The sequence below is a fragment of the Dipodomys merriami genome, unplaced genomic scaffold (genome assembly GCF_024711535.1).
Source record: "Dipodomys merriami isolate MVZ:Mamm:240054 unplaced genomic scaffold, mDipMer1.0.p SCAF_2, whole genome shotgun sequence".
NCBI classification, from domain to species: Eukaryota; Metazoa; Chordata; class Mammalia; order Rodentia; family Heteromyidae; genus Dipodomys; species Dipodomys merriami.
This window is the reverse complement of record NW_027203381.1, coordinates 50,435,095-50,458,436: the sequence shown is the minus strand read 5'-3', so window position 1 is coordinate 50,458,436 and position 23,342 is coordinate 50,435,095. Positions and strand designations below refer to the sequence as shown.

The 23,342-nt window shown below is 42.7% G+C and overlaps 1 protein-coding gene across 4 annotated transcripts in view; it reads right to left on the bottom strand.

The window, feature by feature from the left end:
• Window positions 1-19,266, bottom strand: part of Spire1 (spire type actin nucleation factor 1) — a 160,854-nt gene extending 141,588 nt beyond the window's left edge. The window contains exon 1 of one of the 4 annotated variants that reach the window (XM_070029608.1): window positions 18,889-19,266. In XM_070029608.1, the coding sequence (XP_069885709.1) occupies window positions 18,889-19,189 (301 nt within the window). In that variant the 5' untranslated portion in view covers window positions 19,190-19,266. The remainder of the gene's footprint in view (window positions 1-18,888) is intronic. The other 3 variants (XM_070029609.1, XM_070029610.1, XM_070029611.1) reach the window with 3 other exon arrangements.
• Window positions 19,267-23,342: the final 4,076 nt, after the last annotated feature.

The following is a 23,342-nucleotide window of genomic DNA, read 5'->3' as shown; positions in this document are numbered from 1 at the left end:
AATAGATGTCTGGGAAGTGAGAGCCTACCTCAAAAAAACAACCAACAGAAAACAGGGCTAGAGGCTAGCAAGAGTGAGGTCCTAAAATCAAGACCCAAAACCAGCACTAAAACAAACAGTACAGGCTAGAAGATGGCTCAGCAACAGAGCCTTTGCCTAGCAAGCATGAGGTCCTGAGTTAAAAGAACTTTAAAAAGTTCTATGAGAGACTAATATTCCTATGCCTTAGGTATGTAATAAAGTTTGTATGTTATTTTTTTCTATGTTAAACAAAATTTCTATAGAGAAACAGAATATAATCTTTCATATTTGGGGGGAGTGTGTGTGGTTGTAGAGGTGGGAGGGAAGGGATGGTAGGGGAAAAAGAAAGGAGGAGGCAACAATGCTTGATAAGAAATGTACTCATTACCTTACTCATGTAATTGTAACCCCTCTGTACAGTATTTTCACAATAAAAAAAATTTAAAAATTTTTCATATTTAATAGTCTCATATATATGTGTATGTATGTATGTGTGAATATATATGTGCATATGTGTGTGTGTGTGCATAGCAGTTTAGATTAACCCAGGACCCCAGCAGCTCATGCCTGTAATCCTATCTACTCAGGAGAGCTGAAGATAGCAGTTCAAGCCAGCTTGGGCAGGAAAGTCCATGAGCTTCTTATCTCCAATAAACTACTCAGAAAAAGCCAGAAATGATGCTATGGCTCAAGCACTAGCCTTGAGCAAAAAGAAGCTCAGGGACAATGCCCAAGCCCAGAATTCAAATCCCATGACCAGCAAGTAAAAAAAAGCAGTTTATATTTTGAAATAAAAAATGCCTATATCCAGGGACTCATCAAAGAAAGAGAACTATAGACCCATTTCTTTGATGAACATTGATGCAAAACTTCTCAACAAAATTTTGGCCAATCGACTTCAACAATTCATCCAAAAAATCATACACCATGATCAAACAGGATTCATTTCAGGGATGCAAAGCTGGTTCAATACACGCAAATCAATTAATATTATTCATCACATCAACAGGAGCAAGAATAAGAACCACATGGTTATCTCAATAGATGCAGAAAAAGCATTTGACAAGATCCAACACCCCTTTATGATGAAGGTTCTGGAAAAATTAGGAATCCATGGATCATTCCTCAATACAATAAAGGCTGTATATGACAAACCTACAGCCAGCATTATACTCAATGGTGAAAAACTAAAGCCATTTCCTCTTAACTCAGGAACAAGACAAGGATGCCCACTCTCTCCACTTCTCTTCAATCTAGTATTAGAATGCCTAGCTACAGCAATAAGACAAGATGCAGACATAAAGGGGATCCAAATAGGGAAAGAAGAAATAAAACTCTCCCTCTTTGCAGATGACATGATCTTGTATTTAAAGAATCCCATAGACTCCACTCCCAAATTACTCAAGCTGATTCAAAACTTTGGCAAAGTAGCAGGTTATAAAATTAACCCCCACAAATCAATGGCTTTTCTATATGCCAACAATGAGAAAAGTGTGGCTGAAATTAGGAAAGCAACTCCATTTGTAATAGCCCCACAAAAAATAAAATACCTAGGAATTAACTTAACCAAAGAAGTGAAGGACCTCTATGATGAAAACTTTAAAATCTTGAAAAAGGAAATCAACACAGAACTTAAAAAATGGCAAAACCTCCCATGCTCCTGGATTGGCAAGATTAACATCGTGAAAATGGCAATACTTCCCAAGGCTATCTACAAATTCAACGCGATACCTATCAAAATTCCACCCTCATTCTTCCAGGAAATAGAAGAGGCAATCCAAAAATTCATATGGAACAATAAAAGACCCCGAATAGCAAAAACGCTCCTCAACGGAAAGAACACTGCTGGAGGAATATCAATACCAAATTTCAAACTCTACTATAAAGCCATAGTAATCAAAACAGCTTGGTATTGGCATAAGAACAGACCTCAGGACCAATGGAATAGAATTGAAAACCCAGAAATGAACCTACAGACCTATAGCCATCTAATCTTCGATAAGGAAGCTAAAACAATAGAATGGAAGAAAGACAGCCTCTTCAGTAAATGGTGCTGGCAAAATTGGTTAACTACATGTAGAAAACTAAAGCTAGATCCTTATATATCACCCTGCACCAGAATCAACTCCAAATGGATCAAAGACCTTGAACTCAAAGCAGACACTCTGAAAACATTACAGGATGGAATAGGAGAAACCCTAGGTCTCCTTGGCTCAGGCCGAAATTTTCTGAATAGAGACCCGGAAGCACAACAAATCAAAGAAAGGTTGGACAAATGGGATTGCATACGGTTGCAGAGCTTCTGCAGGGCAAATGACATAGCTAGCAAGATCAATAGAAAGCCCACCGATTGGGAGAAGATCTTTACTAGCCATACAACGGACAAGGGTCTCATATCTAAAATATACTTGGAACTCAAAAAATTAAACCACCCAACAACAAATCCTCAAAGAAACAACTGCCCAATAAATAAGTGGGCGAAAGACTTAAAGAGAAGCTTCTCTGAAGAAGAAAGAAGGATGGCCAATAGACACATGAAGAAATGTTCAACATCCCTAGCCATAAAAGAAATGCAAATCAAAACAACATTGAGATATCACCTCACTCCAGTTAGAACAGCAAAAATCAAGAACTCTAACAACAACAGATGCTGGAGGGGATGTGGACAGAAAGGAACCTTACTTCATTGTTGGTGGGAATGTAAACTTGTTCAGCCACTTTGGAAAGCAGTATGGAGGTTCCTCAAAAGACTTCACATAGATCTCCCCTATGATCCAGCAATCCCACTTTTGGGCATTTACCCAAATGTTTACAAACAAGACCACACTAAAGCTACCAGCACAACTATGGTTATTGCAGCATTATTTACCATAGCTAAGATATGGAACCAACCCAGATGCCCCTCAGTAGATGAATGGATCAAGAAAATGTGGTATATATACACAATGGAACTCTATGCCTCCATCAGAAAGAATGACATTTCCCCATTTGTTAGGAAATGGAAAGGTTTGGAAAAAATTATATTAAGTGAAGTAAGCCAGGCCCAAAGAAGCATAGGTCCCATGGTTTCCCTTATTTGCAATATCTAGTATAGGTATGAGTCAAGCGGAAAAGGTCAGATAATGTGATGTTAGGAAAATGAACCCTTAAATATGTATTTTAATGTTTTTGTTTCTTTCATGCATGTGTTTCTAACGCATTTATAAGATTATTTCTTTGTTGCTTTGTATGTCCCTCCCCCACAGTGTAACCCCCGCTTTCACTATATTTGATGTCAGTATAACTAATGTGGAGGAGATGGGGACAAACAACTCGTTTAAGGATTCAGGTGGACCTGTTGCAACAATGAGAAGTACAAAATGTCATGTCAAAACCAACTTTACAATGTCGGTGTGGGAGGGGAGGGGGGTATAATTGGGTGGAGGAGGGGGGAGGCTGGGAAGGGAGGTGAAGGGTAAACAAAGGAGGAGGCTGCAATGCTTGGTAAGAAATGTATGCATTATCCTGCCCATGTAATTGTAGCCCCTCTGTACAGTATGTTCTCAAATAAAATAAAATAAAATAAAATAAATGCCTATATCATAGGAAGATTTTGAAATTCAACTCATTTTTGTATTTGTTTATTAAGATCTTTAAAAAGCTTCAAGCTGGAGCCAGGCACCAGTGGCCATGTCTGTAATCCTAGCTACTCAGGAGGCTGAGATCTGAGAATTGTGGTTCAAAGCCAGTCCAGGCAGGAAAGTCCATGAGACTCTTAGTCTCCAATTAACCACCAGAAAACTGGAAGTGGTGCTGTAGCTCAAGTGCTAGAGTGCTCACCTTGAGTTGAAGAGCTGAGGGACAGTGCCCAGGCCCAGAGTTCAAGCCATACAATCAATTAAAAAAGAAAAAAAAAAAGTCAAAGCATCCTTTCATCATCTCAAACACTATAGTCTACTAATCCTGCACCAAATGTACTAAAGTCACCTACCACAAAGGCTAAAGAACAGAATCCTTAAGACAATGTCACCAGAAGCAGTGACAACAGTGAATAAATGAAAGGGAAAAAAAGAAAAAGAAAAAAGAAATAACTGAAAACAGTACAATTAAATACCTCATTTCCATTTCTTGAGGTTCATTTCAATAAGCATCATTTTATATGGTAAATGCACATAGCTATTGAACCACTGTGATTATTACAAAGGACGGAAACCATGCAGCCTCTGTTTCTTTGGGTCTGACTTACTTTGCTTAATATAATTTTTTTCCAAGACTTTCCATTTCTTTACAAATGGGACATGATCATTCTTTCTGATGGAAGCACAGAATTCCATTGTGTATATATACCACATTTTCTTGATCCATTCATCTACTGAGGGGCATCTGGGTTGGTTCCCTATCTTACCTATGGTAAATACTGCTGCAATGAACATGGTTGTGCTGCTGGCTTTAGTGTAGGCTGGTCTGTGGTCATTTGGATAAATGCCTAGAAGTGGGATTGCTGGGTCCTAGGTAAGCTCTATGTTTAGTCTTTTGAGGAACCTCCATACTGCTTTTCAGAGTAGCCGAACAAGTTTACACTCCCAACAGTGCAGTAGCGTTCCCTTTGGCCACATCCCCACCAGCATTTGTTATTGTTAATTCTCTTGATAATGGCCATTCTAACTGGGGTGAGATGGAATCTCAAATGTTGTTTTGATTTGCATTTCTTTTATGGCCAGAGATGTTGAGTGCTTATTCATATGTCTATTGGCTATTCTTATTTCCTCTCCAGAGAAATCCGTTTTTAATTCTTTAGCCCACTTATTGATGGGATGGTTGTTTCTTTGAGGATTTTTTTATTGGAGGGTTTAATTTTTTGAGTTCTAGGCATATTTTTTATATGAGACCCTTGTCTGTTGTATAGTTAGTGAAGATCTTCTCCCAATCTGTGGGCTTTTTATTTATCTTGCTAATTCTGTCCTTTGTTGTGCAGAAACTCTTCTGTTTAATGCAACCCCATTTATCTTTCTTTGATTTGTTGTGTTTCTGGATCTTTACTTAGGAAGTTTCAACCTATACCAAGGAGCCCTAGAATTTACCCTATCCCTTTCTGTTATATTTTCAGGGTATCTGCTCTTACACTGAGGAATTTTCTTCAGGTTACCTTCTACTTCTTCATGTTACCTTCTACTGATCAACTGACAAGAGTCCAATCTCTAGTAAATACTGGAAATTGGGAGACATGACTAAGGCTATGGTTCTAGAATTAGTCTGCTAACTTCAAATTTGGTGATAGATCACTGTGTTTAGTTCAATCTGCATGTATTTAATTTGCACACTAAAATGGCCTATCTCCTAACAGACTTTATTATTTTTGCTCACTTTGGCTGAGAGTCTGATAATGCTACAAAATAATTTTAACTTAAAGGTCCTAAGTTAGAGTTACAAAGTTTTTACAAGTGATTATTACACCCACATTATCAACACTAAAATCCATACAATTATGAACTTCAAGGTTCACATTCTTTGTATATTGTATATTCTTTGTATATTTGTATATCACAGTCTTTGTATTTTTTTAATAAATGAATCTATTACTGTAGTCTCATGCATAATAATTTCATCACCCTAAAGGTTCTCTATACTCCTGTTCTCCCCCTTCCTCAACCATAACCACTATCCCTTTACTGTCTCCATAGCTTTGCCTTTCCCAGAACATCATGTAGTTACAAGACCGGCTTCTATCTCTTCATAATATATACTTAAGTTCTTCCACATCTTTTATGGCTAAGATTAGTCTTTCTAGATTGAATAATATTCTGTCATTTGACTAAGCCAGTTTATTTATGCATTTGTTTGCAGAACAATATCTTCATTGCTTTCAAGCTTTGCAATTACAGAGAAAACTGCTATTAAAAAAAGAGAGAGAGAGAGAGAGACAAGGTCTCCAGGACCAGATGTTTGGGGTTTGAATCCCAAGTGGGTTGCTACTTACACTTAAGAAAAGGCCTCTTAAAAGTTTTCCATTTGGCATGGGAAGGTGGCTCAGTGATAAAGAGCTTGCCTTGCAAGCATGAGGCTCTGGGTTCGATTCCTCAGCACCACATAAGCAAAAAAAAAAAAAAAAAGAGCTGGAAATGGCACTGTGGCTCAAGTGGTAGAGCGCTAGCCTTAGCTGAAGAACTGAGGGATAGTGCCCAGGCCCAGAGTTCAGGCCCCACGACCGGACCCCCCCCCAAAAAAAAGAAAAAGTTTTCCATTTGTGAGATGAAAAGTAATACCACCTGCCTCATTCTCATTGTGAGGATCAAAATGATAATCAATGCCAACTGCTTAGCCTGTTATTCAATGAGCACCACACTGGATAAATATTAGTCCATTATCTTCAAATCTTTAAACCTTCTTACAAAAGAGCTTGGTCAAAAAAGATTCTTCTTAGTTGGCACCAATAGTCAACACCTGTAATCCTAGCTACTTAGGAAAGTCCATGAGACTCTTATCTCCAATTAACTACCAGAAAACCAGAAGTGGAGCTGTGGCTCAAAGTAGTAGAGTGCTAGCCTTGAGTGAAAAACCCAGGCCCTGAGTTCAAGCCCTATGAACACACACACACACACACACACACACACACACACACACACACACACACACACACACACACACACACACACACACACACACACACACACACACACACACACACACACACACACACACACACACACACACACACACACACAGACACGTAACAGTAGAACTGGAACTAAAGTGGCAGAGCACCAGCCTGGAGGAAAGAAGCTTAGAGATGTCATCCAGGCCCTGAGTTCAAGCCACAGTATTGGCAGAAATTGAAAACAAACAACAACAACAACAAAAACCCTAACCTCTTCTTTTCCAAACCTGAGAAGCCTAAGTAAACACATCACTTGGCCTCTCACAGGTCTGATATCATCTTCCTAGGTCCTCACTACAAAACCCATCACTCAGCTTTCAGTAAGTCCCAGGAGCCTCCTGCCTCTGAACCTCCTGCATAATTCTGAGGGCAGAGCAAGGATGAAGCATCACAAACACATTCAGCTTTCCTCCAGATAAGGATAGGCCACAAGGAGGAGTCACTGAGACCTCCTCTCTCTTGGTTCCTCTCATTCTTTCAGTGTCTTCCTCCCAGTGGTCTAGTGGTCAGACCCCCAGGGGTCTTACCTGACCCCTCAAGTTCTTCAGCCAGAATTAATGGAATTCTTCAGAATGATGCCAATTATTACCATTTTCTTCCACCTCCTTACACGGAGCAACTCTGGGTGAAATTTTCATTTAAATGTTCTGAGTTTTTTTGTTGTTGTTCGGGTTTTTTTGCAAGGATCCCAACTTTGAGGAAAACTACTCTTAACATCTTCATCAGAAATGTATTTTTAAAAAAAGACAAAAGACATCTATACAACTTCCCTGGACATTTCTAAAATCACATAGTATTCAAACTAACCCCCAAAATGCCCTTTAAAATTCTAAGAAATTAAGTTATTATTCATAAGCTTTCTCGTAAATACTTAAAGTCGATCCATACTTATTTTATATGCAACATGCTGGTCTGAAGCCCAGACCTGAGAACCATGGCACAAACGCTCTCATTTTTACAGCTAAGGAAACTCAAACTCTGAAGAATAAAATGAGTCATCAAAGGTTACGGTCTATTACCCTATGCCCAGGCTGCTAACCCTGCCCAGCCACCTTGGACTTTCAGGGTTCAGTAACGGTGAAAACAGAGCCAATGGGTATCCTCAACTAAAACTAAGGCTCAGGACTCGGAGCCATGTTTCGGAATACTAAAACAAATTTGGCTAAGTACCATTTTGATTTACTGACTCTTGTTCTTGACTAATAAATAAGAGAAAAGGGGCAAAAAAAAAACTGTACTTAAGCTTTACACTCTCTTTTAAAAAGGGGGGGGAGCTGGGAAGGTGGCTCAGTGGTAGAGTGCTTGCCTTGCATGCATGAGGCCCTGGGTTCGATTCCTCAGCACCATGTAAGCAGAAAAAGCTGGAAGTGACGCTTTGGTTCAAGTGGTAGGGTGCTAGCCTTGAGCTGAAGAGCTGAGGGGCAGTGCCCAGGCCCAGAGTTCAGGCCCCATGACCAACAAAAACAAAAACAAACAAACAAAAAAAGGAATCTCTTGAATAATCAATGTGTACTTGTAGACTGAAACACCTTGGCAAGAATTTGGAGCATAGTCTGGCCATTTCAAATAAGTAGAGAAACCTGAAGAGGCATAGATACATTATATGTTTGCCTGTATAACACTGTTTCTCTTATAGATAACTGATTCTGACTGAGTTTCTGGTGCAAGACATAACTTCTAATTTTTAATAAGTTTTTTAATTGTGAAAATACCGTATAGAGGGGTTACAATTACATGAGCAAGGTAATGAGTACATTTCTTATCAAGCACTGATGTCTCCTCCTTTGTTTTTCCCCTACCATCCCTGCCATAACTTCAAATTTTAATGCTGCTCACTTCTTCATTCATGGAATGCATTTGCCTGAGCTTGTATCTACTTCATTTTTTGTATCTACTTCATTTGTATCCTCTGCATCATGAACTTACCTTTAAAACAAACAAAAACAAACTACCAAATACAAGTCGTTGAGTTCAAACTGCAGTGTAACCTTACAAGATAGAAGGGGAAGTGAGGGAGGAAGAAAAAAAAGAGAGAGAAAGAAAACCTTAGCTTTTTATTGCTGGTCACCTTCCCAAATACTGGAGTCCCCACCACCAGACCTGATCTCCCCAGAGCAGACCGATTCCTGGCTGTTACAGATACTATCAGCACCTTCTGGCTGTCTGCGGAGGCTGAAGGTGCCTGCTTTGTGGACTAACATCATGATTTCTGCCCCTTCCATGAAGTTAGGTGTCACCAACAAAAACATCACCCCAAATCTAGGAATAAGTGTGGTTCAGACCCTGCCAACCTACTCTATGGTACTATTTTTAAAATCTAAGTTTTAAAAGCAGGTGTTCTTAATTACTAGCATTTTTCTATTCAGCAACCTTAATACTGCCTCACAGAAATACTATTATTATCCAATGAAAAACAATTACTTTAGCATAACTTTTCTCAATATAAGTACCTACCTTTGTCTCTTTTATGTAATTTGGCAACAGTGCAAGCTTGTAAAGCAACTGCCAACTTATAAAGCAAATACATTTCACCTCTTATGTTAAATCTACCTGACTGCCAATGACTATCTAAAACACAATTTTCAGAAAAGTTCAGGCAAATAAAAGGGGAAGTATACACCAGAGATAGTTAGCAGTGTTAGCCATAGCAATGGGCCATAGTGCTGACAGTCCTGTTAGAGGACAGACATCCTGGAATCTGTGGTGCCACTTGTAAACCATACAGATGTGGGTTAAAGTTTTCTCTACTGATAGTATTTCAAATATTGCTGAAATGTCATGAAACCTCCAAAGTATACTGTGATCCTAAGTACTGTGTTAATTCTTTCAAGAACTAGGAGAACTTGTAGGGGAACAGTCCCAAGTCAAATCATGCAGCCAAAGACCTGGTAACAGTGAAAACCTTGAATGTCCCAGTTTTCCCTATCAATGGGGAAGTTCAGGTTTTCACACACTCCATCTACCCTCTGCACATTCCTAGTGCCCTCACCCACTACAACACCAAGAGTCCCAACAGAAGCTTCTCTCCACCTTTAGATACAACACAATCCTGCCATCCATTGCCTTGATCAAGATATGCATAGATCTGCTTCTAGCTACAAACCCCATGTAGGTTGGGCTGGGGTGATACAGCCTTGCCTTGCATACCCAAAGGCGTGAAACACTGCAAACAGTGTTTTTGCATGTATTAGTTGTACACTATTCCATCACCCATACACAATACTTTGATCAAATGCTCCCCTTTATTATTATTATGCTACCTCCCACCTTTTAAAAATAATTTGTAGCATGTTTCATTATTCTATCTTTAGACATGAGTGTGAAGTGCTTTAATAATATTCTACCCCTTCCCACTATTTTCACTGGCCCAGTCCACTGCTTCCTACCTTTTATCATTCTCTCACTCCATTTACACTTGTGTTTTTGTTCTGTTTTGAGCTCTAGATTCTTTTTTTTAATTGAGATTAGATGATTAAATAAATTTCACATATTTCAGAGTATTGTGGAATAGTGATACTTAAAGTCACAAATACATTTTAACCTTCACAAGACAAACTGTCATGATCATAGTCTATAAAGTTTGTGAATTCTATGAGCTTTGACAATACAATTATTTATTCCACATCAGGTGATATTTACATTTCTTTCCTTTTGCTTAGTGTCAGCTGTTCCCTCTTTCCCTCATTCCTCCCCTCCCATGGCTGTCTTTGGGTTGCTTAGTTCATTTTCATCTATGTCCAGTGCAGCTGATGGGGTATGGCTCAAGTGGCAGAGTATGTAGCAGGTGCAAGGCACAGAGTTCAAATCTCAGTATATGGGTGGGGGCCTCAGCAAGGTAAAATGGCTTACCAGAGGTTATAACTAAGCAATAAGCTTCCAAGCCAAGAATCCAAACCATGTCTGTGGTAACCAATTCCTATACTCTTCCCATGGTAGCACCTAACATTAAACAAATGATTCTGCAACTACCTGGAAGAGCAAGAGGACGCAGGAGGTGTCAACATGACTGTATAGGAAAAGTATTTTCCAGGGCAACTTAATTTCCATAAAGCCTAAGTCAGTACCTTCCCATCCTAACCTACCCTCCTGCCTTCCCTATCACTCAGGCAGGGAGTCTGAGAACCTGTAAGGGATCCTTCCTGTTTCTTCCCACATGTCAAACACTAAATAGCCACAGCATATTCCATTTCCCAAATCATTCTCAATGTGACTCTTTCAATCCATTCCTACTGCTGTTGCAACCCTCCATCATGCCTTGTCTGAACAGCCACAATATTCCTAGTTTAGCAACTCAAAGGCCAGTAAGATCTAAAGACAATATGAAATGCCAAATGGTGTCTTTGCCCCCAATTTCACCCAGTTCAATGCATTGTCTACAAACCTGAATAGCTGTCTTTCTAAAAGTAATCTATTTACATCATTTTCCAGTTTAAATTCTTTTCAGGACTCCCCAGTGCCTACCCACCCCTTATACAATGTCAACAGTGTGGCACAGTGTCCTTCATAATCTAACTCCAACCAGAGTCCCTACCAGCCTGTCTCACCCCCACCACTCCCACACATCCCATGCTCACGGCATAGTCAACACCCACTGCAGGGTAGACAAACAGGTTTAACCTCACATGCCAAGTCTATGTAATTGGTAGTGGCTGCCTGAAGCATCCTGTTGAGAACTCAAAGTTTGCTTATGAGTTTAGCAGCAAAAATGTCATGACTGATTAGCAAGCAATGTCTGCTTTCGGTATGGGTAAGTGGGTGGCACAAATGCCACACTGAGCATCCATCATGTGTGTGGTATGACGTCTTCTGGATACTCTATGATGTCCAAACCTTTCTATTTAGATGCTTCTGCCTCACATTGCTGTTTTTTTTCCCACATTGTTGTTCCTTTCTGAAACTAAATTGCCATGTGATATTGCCTATCAAAGTCAGCTACTCTTTTCCCTGGGCTCATACAGTGTTCTATACATGTTTCTGTTTTTGTGAAATTATTGCACTGTGTTGCGGTATTAAGGTTGTACCTCTTTGAGCTTCTCATAGGTATGTATGCAACTCATCCCTCTTTGTATCTTCAACATCTAGCACAGTAAACTTGTTAAGCATTCAAATACTGGTGAAATGAATAAGAGAAATCATGTCAGAAAAATTCCTCTACTACAGTATTTTCACTAAAAATCCAGAAAGATGTGGGCCAAACCTGGGACAGGCAGCCTTTGGGGCATATTAAAGGCATCCTACCACATTTTGTCAACTGTATCTATCATTATATCTCATAAATACAAGATATTGGGGGATATTTGATAGAAATTTGTCTTCTGAGAATATTGAGGATAGAAGTGAAAACAGGTAATATATGAGTAAAAGACATTGTCCTAATTTGTGTTTAAAAAAAAAAAGATACATTAGCACAAGCAGCATAAAAACAGTCAAGAGTCACAGGTTTCAGAAGCTCAGTAAATATAGATCTGATGTTCTTATTAGAAATAAAACACTTCTAGCCAGGCACCAGTGGCTCATGCCTGTGATCCTAGCTACTCTAAAGATCATGGTTCAAAGCGATGGTGGGCAGGAAAGTCTGTGAAACTCTTATCTTTAATAAACCACCAGAAAACCAGAAGTGGCGCTGTGGCTCAAGTGGTAGAGCGCTTACCTTGAGCTGAAGAGCTGAGAGACAGTGCCCAAACCCAGAGTTCAAGCCCCACAATCAACAAAAGAAAAAAGAAGAAAAAAAAGAAATATAACACTTCTACCCATCTGAAACTATTTAAAATGTTGGGCTCTTAGGTGACAAGTATTTAGATTTTGCGAGAGTATATAATTGTATATCCTCTTGGAGCATAAAGTGGCATTTCAATACACACATACATTGTGGAATAAGTTATATCTATCATTCTAAAACGTATCTTTTCTTTATGTAAAAGTCCTTAAAACTCTTTATGTTATTTGAAAGATGTATTATTACTTACTATAGTCATCTAAATTTGTACTGAAGTCTCAAACTGACTTTGTAATTTTAAAAGTTTGTGAGGTACAATCACTTTGGAAAACATTGGCAAAATACAGCATCTATTAGAATGAACTAACAATTGCAAATTACAGTATAGGCTCAACACAAATGCTGTATCTAACTACTAAAGCACACACTTGACAGTGCTTTTAACAGCATTATTCATAATATCCAATGACTGCATATCCAAAACCCAAATATCCATGTAGAGTAGAATGGGTTAATTCAGCATATTCATACAATGGAATATGATCCTAAAATCTAAATAAACTATGCAACCATGGTATAGAAGCAGGCTTTTCTGGATGCTAATGATATTCTGTTCTTTCTAGTGACACAAGTATACTCTCATTTGTGAAAAGTCATCATTTATGATTTATGTACTTTTCTGCACACATTTTAATTAAAACTTGTTTTAAGAGTAGTAGTGTAAGCCATGCTCAAGAGATGAAGACAGAAGGGGCTGGGAAGGTGGCTCCGTGGCAGAGCGCTTGCCTTGCATGCCTGAGGCCCTGGGTTCAATTCCCCAGCACCACAAAAGCAAAAAGAAAAAAGCCGGAAGTGGCGCTATGGCTCAAGTGGTAGAGCGCTAGCCTTGAGCTGAAGAGCTGAGGGACAGTGCCCAGGCCCAGAGTTCAGGCCCCACGACCGGACCCAAAAAAAAAAAAGAGAGAGAGAGAGAGAGATGAAGACAGAAGACCTAAACGAAGCCCAGGCTATCTAACAAGACTGGGTGGGGGGGAGGGGGGAACAAAAATATCTAAAAATCAATAGTGGCGATAATTGTACATTACTGTAAATGTAATTAATGCTATGAAATCAAAAGGTTAAAACTGCAACCTCTTTACATATATCTTACCAAAAACAACAATAAGGGGAAAATGATCAAAAGATGTAAACAAGAATTTCACTAAGAAATATCTTCATAACCAATAAAGAAGGTAATCAATCTAATTAGCCATCAGAAAAATACAAATTAGGAATATATTGAGCCAGTAACTCATGCTTGTAATTCTAGCTACTCAGGAGGCTGAGATCTGAAGATTGTGGTTCAAAGCCATCCCAGGCAATAAAGTCCACGAGACTCATCTCCAATGAACCAAGTCAGAAATGGAGTTATGGCTTAAGTAGTAGAGTGTGAAGACTTGGGCACAAAAACTCAGGGACAGCACCAGACCCCCAGTTCAAGCCTCAGGACCAGTACACAAACATGCACGCATGCACACACACATGCTCATATGCACACACACACAATTAAAATTACAATAAAAAATAATAAAACAATTCTAGTAGCAACACATAACACACCCAGTTCTTCAATCTTGATTCATATCATTCTCCAATTCAAGGATCCAGAGCTCCTTAGAGATACAGCTAGTTCTAGGGCTGGGCAGGAAATAAATACACATGATGAGTTTGTAGTGCCAGAAAGCAAGGATGTATTCCACTAAAGGATGTCTATGTCAAAGGGAATAGTGGCCCACCAAAGGAGTGCCCCAATGGCCACAGCTGGAGATAAAAAACTTAAGCAATCAAAGAATGTGAAGTGGATAGCCACCAAAGTATAAAATACCTGCAAGTCCAGACTGATAAAAATAAATAGGCAGATTAGAAAAAAGGACAAATCTTCCTTACAGAAGAATTGCAAATGGGGGTATTTATGCATGATGGAGCTGATCTGACTGCCTGGACTCCATGACTGAAAGCTGGAGAAAGCAACACAATTCTAACCAAGAGTACAGAACAGGGGAAAACAGTAACTTTTAGTGGAGAAATCTGGTAAAGGCTGTCTTCACCGAGGACCCAGGTGACACATCACGCTGGATACAGTGTGCACCCCAATGTGATGAGATGAGAAGAGCCTTCACTCAGAAACATCAGGCAAACACAAATAGACTTTTCACAAAACACATGACCAGTATTCCTCAAGATTTTGGGTGTGAAATGGTTTTTGCATATTTCTGTAGAAATACACAAAAGAGGACATTAACAGAAATACTGAGGAATTCCAAAAGTTGCTGGGGATAGTGACTCATACTTATAATTCTAGCTACTTGGGAGGCTGAGATTGGGAGGATAATGGTTTGAGGCTACTCAGAAAAGTCCAAAAGACTCCATCTCAAAAAAAAAAAAAGGTTTTTTAAAGATTTTCGTGACAAGCACTGGTGGCTCAAGCCTGTAATCCTAGCTAGTTAGGAGGCCGAAATCTGAGGATCACAGTTCATAGCCAGCCCTGGAAGAGTCCGCAAGACTCTACCTCCAATTAAACACCAAAAAGCTGGAAGTGGAGCAGTGGTAGCTCAAACAGTAGGGCGCCAGCATTGAGTGAAAAAAGCTAAAAGCCAGCAAGTAGGTCCCAAGTTCAAGCCCCAGTACTAGCAGCCACACACATGCACACACATGCATGCACCTACAAACACAAACACAGTGTTTTGACCATTTCTTTTCCCTAAATATTCTGGCTCTTTAAATTCAAACAGAATAGTATTCCACAGTCATTTTCCTCACCAAATGATCATGAACCTTGCTGAGATGCTTGACTGATCACATCCTCATTCCAACCCCTACACCTAGAAGCCATGTTCAAGGGACCCCAGTATTAGTATATATATAGCCTTCATTAATCTTCCTAGAAAACTTAACTCATTACCAACCTTAAGATTATTTAAAACAGCCGGGCGCTGGTGGCTCATGCCTGTAATCCTAGCTACTCAGGAGGCTGAGATCTGAGGATCCCAGTTCAAAGCCAGCCAGGGCAGGAGAGATCGTGAGACTCCTATCTCCAATAAACCACCAGAAAACCGGAAGTGGCGCTGTAGCTCAAGTGGTAGAGCGCTCGCCTTGAGCTGAAGAGCTCAGGGACAGCACCCAGGCCCAGAGTTCAAGCCCCAGGACCGACAAAAAAAAAAAAAATTATTTAAAATAAAAATGCGGCCATCATATTTTAAGTATTGGTTATAAATCTAAAATGAATTGTCCATCGAAAAACTGAAAGAAAAGTTTGAAGTGATTACTGTCAGATGGGTATTTTAATTACTAGAGGACTAATGAATCTAATCACTAATATTCCGCCACTAACAGTCCTTTGTGACATCTCAGAAAAATCAATGTTCTAATCTTATGACTATCTAGGACATCTCCTAAATTTCATCAGTCACCACTTTCTAAAGATACCAAAATGTGAGCTGAATGCCAGTGGGTCACGCTGGTGAGGCTTCACAGAGCTCACATGCTTGTGATACCTCAGTCACCGGGGTGTGAAGAAGAAACTTCATTAAACTGGACCTAATAAACCTTCCCCACGGTAATGTCCATCACAATCATACTGCATAAACATTGGGGAAAATCAAGTGCTAAGCCAACTACAAAGACGCATAAATCCTCTAGATTCCAAGCCCTGAGTTCAAGCTCCAGGACCAGCACCAAAAATGAATAAATAAAAGTAAATTGTGGCCTGGGAGGGTAGCAGAGCACTTGTCTAGCATGCACAAAACCATGGATTTACCCCAATACCAAAAAAGAATAGAGGAACTTTAAAAAAGTAAATTCAATTACTACTATATACAGTCCCCAAACAAGCCAGGAAAAGCAAGTAAAGTGCTCTTTCTTTTCCTGGGCTGAGATGGAGTGATAGTGGTGGTGGTGGTGAGGGTCAATGTCACTCACTTGAATGAATAGCAGTAGACAGATTCATTGGCTTCAGGACTGAGCCAAATCCACTTCACACTGAACACAGACATGGCACCACCCATCATCTGCTAGACCAGTTCTCAACCAGGATAATTTTGCGTGGTCCAGATGGCAAGGTCTGAAGACTTTTTATTCTCACGATTGAGGGAGGGGTTTACTGGCATCCAGCCATAGAAGCCTGCAATGCTGAGATTTGAGGTACCACATAGGACAGCCCCACAACAAAGAAGTATTGAGCCAAAAATGTCAGTCAAGCCATAGTTGAGAAACCATGACCTGGACATCTGTCCTAATTCAGAATTAAGATACCATGGAGGCACTATGGTGGTATGACAAAGGACCATAGGATAGAAAGGTCAATAAAGTATTTGTCACTTTACATTTCTTACTGAATTTACACCTTGCCCAGATTTTAAGTTCCCTAACCAAAAGGATAGTACCTGGGCGGGGAAGGTGGCTCAGTGGCAGAGCGCTTGCCTTGCATGCCTGAGGCCCTGGGTTCGATTCCTCAGCACCACATAAGCAAAAAGAAAAAAAGCCGGAAGTAGTGCTGTGGCTCAAGTGGTAGAGTGCTAGCCTTGAGCTGAAAAGCTGAGGGACAGCGCCCAGGCCCAGAGTTCAGGCCCCACAACCGGACCCAAAAAAACCCCAAACAAACAAAAGGATAGTACCCTACCACTTTGAGCCTCAAGGACACTTCCAATTTCCTGATGGTTAACTGGAGATAAGAGTTTCACTGCCTTTCTGGCCTGGGCTTGATTTTGAAAGGCAATCCTCAGATCTCAACCTACAGAGTAGCTAGGATTACAAGCATGCACCACTGGCACCCGGCCAATCTAACACTCTTATCTAAGCAACACACTAACGTTTAAGACATATAATCATGAGATTTGTTCTTTCTGGAAGCAACCATTCCCATGATGCTTCAAAAAGTGAGCTGCAGGGACTGGGAAGGTGGCTCAATGGTAGAGCACATGCCTTGCATGCCAGAGGCCCTGGGTTCGATTCCTCAGCACCATATAAGAAAAAAGAAAAAAGCCGGAAGTGGCACTGTGGCTCAAATGGTAGAGCGCTAGCCTTGAGCTGAAGAACTGAGGGACAGCGCCCAGGCCCCGAGTTCAGGCCCCATGACCAGACCCCAAAAAAAAAAAAAAAGTGAGCTGCACACAAATTCTTTTCCTCTTGAAACAGCTAGGGGCTGGGAAGGTGGCTCAGTGGTAGAGTGCTTGACTCGCATGCATGAGGCCCTGGGTTTGAATCCTCAGCATCACATAAGCAGAAAAGGCAGGAAGTGTCACCGTGGCTCAAGTGGTAGAGTGCTAGCCCTGGGCTGAAGTGCTCAGGGACAGTGCCCAGGCCGAGTTCAGGCCCCATGAAGGACAATAAAAATAAAACACCCTGACACTGCTTCCCTGCATTTTAAAAAGGTGTCTTCCCATGCCATCTTAAAATACTATAAACAAGCAAAACACCAAGTACTTCCCACTATTCTATCCAATACACAAACACAAAACAGATCGAATCTGAAGACTATTTGAAATAAAAATTATTTCAAAAGAATCCTTAAAAGGCTGGCTTTATTTACATCTCATACAATGTACACATTTACCAATTTAATGGGATATCAGGTGATATCCCATTAAAGAGAAAATGTTTAAGTTTTCTATGTATCCCTTCAAAAAGTAAAAACAACACAAAGGCGATTAACTAAAAAAGAAACGTATAGATGTCTGGAGGAATGAAAACATAATCTTGAATGTTTTCATCGGTTTAGAAAAGGCTTTCCTTTACACGTCATTTTTCTGACTATTCTGGGATCACATCTTTCACCTGAAGCATTTTGACAATTTCTTGGAGAGAGGGTGGATTGTTTTTCTCTGTTTTTAATCGACCTGCCTCTCAGAAGACGGCATTTGGTAAAAAAAAAACCGGGTAGGAGCAACCAATTATCAACCTCTCCTCATCCTCAGTGAGTACGCCTGGCTGTGTGTGTCACTGTTCGGGGGACAGATCCTCGGGAATCTGCAGTAGACAATAGCTAACCGAACGAACCCGTGTTCGCCTTTCATCCGCTTTCTGGTTTGCACCGCAACAAACTTTGACACACCGGTGAATACGTGTCCCGACGCCCACGACCCCAAGCCCCTCGTCTGGGTTTCCATTCCTCCCCAGGAACAGCAGGACCCTCGAGGCGTCCGAAGAAGCCGAATAGTTACATTCGTAAACACCGGGCGCTTCTTTAGAAAGCTGTCACCGTCCTGCCTCGGAGATCTCACGCGGGCTCGCCGGTACCTGAGCCCGGCACCAGCCCCGCGCAGGTGAGCGGGCTCCGCAGGTAAGCCCGGCCGGGGCCCCGGGGACCCGGGGCGGCGGGGCCGCGGGCAGACAGCCGGGCGCAGGCCCAGCCCTGGCCGGACCCCCGGCCCCGGCCCTCCTTCGCTCGCGGTCCTCCCCTCCCTCCTTCCCTCCCTCCTCCTCCCGGTCCTCAGTTCCCCTGCTCGGCCCTCCCCGCCCCCGGTCACCCGCCGGGCCTCACCCGCGGCGGGGGTCGGCTCTCCCTCGTCGCCGGCGGGCGCCAGGGTGACGGCGCCGTCCCTCCAGACGCGGATCTGCGCGGCGGAGCGCACGCGGCGGCGGGGCCGGCGGCGGGCGGCGGCGCGCAGGGAGCCGCAGCACTGGTAGCACACGGCCCACGCCTGCTCCTCGTTGATGGGCTGGTTGTAGAGCCGCAGGATCTCCGCCAGGCTCAGCGAGTCCTGCGGGCCCGCGGCCGCGCCGAGCTCCGCCGGCTCCCCGCGCGGCTCCCCGCCGCCGGCAGGGCCTGCCGCCTGCGCCATCCCGCTCGGTGCGCCGCGTCCGCTCAGCTCCGGAGCATCGTCTCCGCGCGCCGCCGCCTCCTCATCCCCGAACCGCCGCCGCCCAACCCGGCCGCGCGCCGCCGCCGCCGCCACCGCCGCCGCCGCCGCGGGGACTGGGCGGGGGGTGAGGCGGGGGCGGGCGGCCCGGACGCCGGGCGGCCGCTCGGTGCTGCCCAGGACGCCGCCGCCACCGCCGCCGCCGCCGGCCGCCAGCGACGCGATGGCGTCCGCTCGCCCCGCCCCGCGCCCGCCCCGGGGGGCCGCGCGGGACCGCGCGGCGGAGATCGGTGACGCGGGCGAGGGGGCGCCGCGCGGCCGCGGGCAGTGACGCGGGCCGGCCGGGGGCGCGGGGCCGGGGCGCCGGGTCGGAGGCGGGGCGTGGGAGGGGCACAGCCGCGGGCCCGGCCCCGCCCCGCGCGCGAGCGCCCCGCGCACCCGCGCTGGAGGGCTGTCTGTCCGCGGTCTCCGCCGGGACCCGGCTAGCTGAGAGTCCAGCGAGGACCTGACCGCGCTGAGCCCTCCCAGAGGCCCGCTGAGCCGCCGGGCCAAGCAGGGCTGCGGACTCCGCCGTGCCCGGGGCCGCGCTGCCCCGCACCCTGCGCTGCTCATTTTCAGTCATTTCTTTAAGTCACGGCCTCGCCGGGTGACCCAGGCTGCCCTTGAACCGGAGATCCTCCTGCCCCGGCGTCTCCCAGCTGTGCACCAGCATGCCCCGGCTGATTTTTAGATTAACTGGACATTCCCTTTCCACACTGCCACCTTCCATGAAGACAGAGATCTTATCACGTGTGCCTGATTTCTCTCAAAAGCCTAAAACGAGGGGTCTAGGAGGAAGTTCATCAAAATGTCCTTTCGGTTCACTTGTAACATTAGCCCAACCACTAACTACTATCCGTACTGGTGACCAAACTCATCCTAGCCCAGTTAATCCAGTCTGCTCATAGGATTGGTAGTCACAGGAGCAACACGTAACTGAGGGCAATTAGCCCTGGAATGAAAGGAAAGACTCCGGGGCTCCTCACTCAATCCACTACGAGTGCAATAAAATATGAAAGGGATAAATAATTCTTAAATAAAACAATCACTCACTAGGTAAATGACTTTAATTGGTTACAGGCTAGTCCTATGTGAAAACCCTAGCGTTAAAAGCATCAAGCAAGAACATTATTTACCATTTTGTTTGACATGAGAAACTGTATTGCTGAACAATTAAGTCCTGCAAGTAGAATCACTAGTTTGTTCATGTAGGTTACCAAGGTACATACAGCAGGGATGGGGAAACAAAAGCAAAGGGTCATAAAGGAAGAATAAGAAATGGAGCTCTGGAAGAGGAAAGAGCCCCCCTAGACAGCTCATAATTCTACTGCAAGAGATGTAAAACAACCCCTTAAGAAGAATCACTTGAACAGGGCGCTGGTGTAATCCTAGCTACTCAGGAGGCTGAGATCTGAGGATCACGGTTCAAAGCCAGCCCGGGCACAACAGTCCATAACACTGATCTCCAATTAACCACCAGAAAACTGGAATTGGCGCTGTGGCTCAAGTGGTAGAGTGCTTGCCTTGAGCTGAAAAGCTGAGGGACAGGGCCCAGGCCCAGAGTTCAAGCCCCATGACATCATCAACAACAACAAAGAATCACTTGTAGGTTTATAATTTCAGCAGTATTTGTGTGCCTTGGCCCCAGTAAGCAAAGACTTTCCTGATTCTATGTGTGAGATATATGTGTATCTGTTTTTTCTTCTAAAAAAAACATGAACATTCTCAAATGTTGATATTTTTGAAAGTTTAACTTGTATGGACCTTGAAAATATAAAGGGGTTTAAGAGTTTTTATGCAGAAAACAGTGAAATGGTCTAGTGGACAACACTGCCACCTTCTGGCGATATGGAGTTTTGTCCCATTGCACTTGGATAACTATAGCCAGATATTTTTGTCCTTGCCTGCCTTACCCCTCACTGAATTAAAGAGCAGCAGCCACTCGCTGCTCTTCTGCAATAGGACAGCAAACATTCAAGTAAAAATACCAACAGAAGGAAGAGGGAGGGAGTGAAAGAAATATTATGTTAAAATCCGAATTTTATGGGTGTGTATGTGGGGGGGGGTATTGTAGGGGGGCGTTGTTTTAGCTCATGGAGCTTGAACTTAAGGCCTAGGTGTTGTCTTTGAGCTCTTTTGCTCAAGCTAGCCTTCCCACTTCTGGTCTTTTGGTGACTGATTGGAGATAAGACTCTCACGGACTGTCCTGCCTGGGATGGCTTTGAATGACAATCTTAAGATCTCAGCCTCCTGAGTAGCAAGGATTATAGGCTTGAGCCACCAGCACCGGGCTTAATTATTGTTGTTGTTGTCGTCGTCATTGGTCATAGGGCTTGAACTCTCAGCCTGGGCGCTGTCCCTCAGCTCTTCAGCTCAAGGCAAGTCCCTACCACTTAAGCCTCAGCACCACTTCCAGTTTTCTGGTGGTTTATTGGAGAGTCTCAGGACCTTTACTGCCCAGGCTGGCTTTGAACCTCGACCCTCAGATCTCAGCCTCTTGAGTAGCTAGGATTACAGGCGTAAACCACCAGTGCCCAGCTTTAAATGTTGTTTTTATAAGGTTGTTTTCATTTTTGTGTTTTTGGTACACCTTGGATCTAATGTTGAGGAAAAGAAAGGTAAAGCTAGGCACCAGTGGCTCACACCTGTAATCTTAGCTCCTTAGGAGGCTGAGATCTGAGTATCACAGTTCAAAGCCAGCCAGGGCAGTAAAGTCCAGGAGACTCTTAATCTCCAATTAACCACCTGAAAACTGGACGTGGCACTGTGGCTCAAGTGGTAGAGCACTAGCATTGAGCTGAAGAGCTGAGGGACAGCGCCCAGGCCAGAGTTCAGGCCCCATGACTGATTTTTTTTTTTTTTAAAGAAAAGAAAGAAAGAAAGAAAGAAAAATCAGGAGTTTAGTGCTGTACTCTGGATGCTTCATTCATTTTCCCATAATACAGCTCACCTTCATTGCCTTTCAACAAATATCACTTGATCAGTTCAGTGCATGACATATCTTTTTTTGTCAGGGGATTATCGTAACTTTTACCTTGCTTTTGGACAGGCAGATTATCAGAAAATTAAGGTCAGGGAAACATTCAGGAGATCAAAAATGATGTAAACACAGTTGATGAACTGAGAACTTCCCCCAAAGCAACCAAATGGATAATACGTAGGTGGGAATTTAATTTTTTGTGTTAGAATTTGATTTTTTAAGTTATTGTTTGTCGATTTACAAACAGGAACCCATCTGTCACAAACTTTGAATTAGGTGGGCGTTGAGCCCAGCACCTTGAGATCTACTGCTTGAACTAAACAAACAAAAAAACTAAATAAACAAAAGGAGAAGAATTTTGCTTCTCTGCCAGGACTGGCTTGAAACTGGCAATCCTGCCTCAGCTTCCTAAGTAGCTGGGATTATAAGCATTAACCACCACACCTGGCTAAAAGATGTGTCCTGGGGATTGAACTCAGGGCACTGTCCCTAGACCATTTTTGCTCAAGGATAGTCTCTACCACTTGAACTATAGCTCCACTTCCAGCTTTCTATTTCCTTTTCTTTCTCTTTTGTTAGTTTATTAGAGATAAAAGGCTTATGGATTTTACCGTCCAGGCTGCCTTCAAACCCCAATCCTCCCATCTCAGCCTCGTGAATAGCAAGGAGTAAAGGGATGAGCCACTGCTGCCCAGCTAAAAGATGTATTCTTTAAAACAATTTTATCCTAGGGTTTTTTTCCTTTTCCTAAGAGAAACTTTTATATGTATAAACACATTTTGACAGGGAAAACATCATGACTCTGAATCTCAGAAGATTGCACACAGAAAAAGGTTTATTTGGTTTGGTTTTATTTTGCCAAGTACCAATCATGGCTATTATATACTATATTTAAAGTCTTTGGCCTTGTGTGAGCTTGTATGTAATTAAATCAAGGCAAGATGACAGCTAGAATGTTATTTGATGTTCTTTCTGTACATAGAAGGAAAAACTTTAAAACAATAGCTACTTTCTATTATAATTCTAGTCATTTATAGGCTAAATCTTTGACATTTTCTGTTCAATGATAGTACAAGGGTATGGTTTTCAGTATCATTTTTAAGTATCCTATGGATT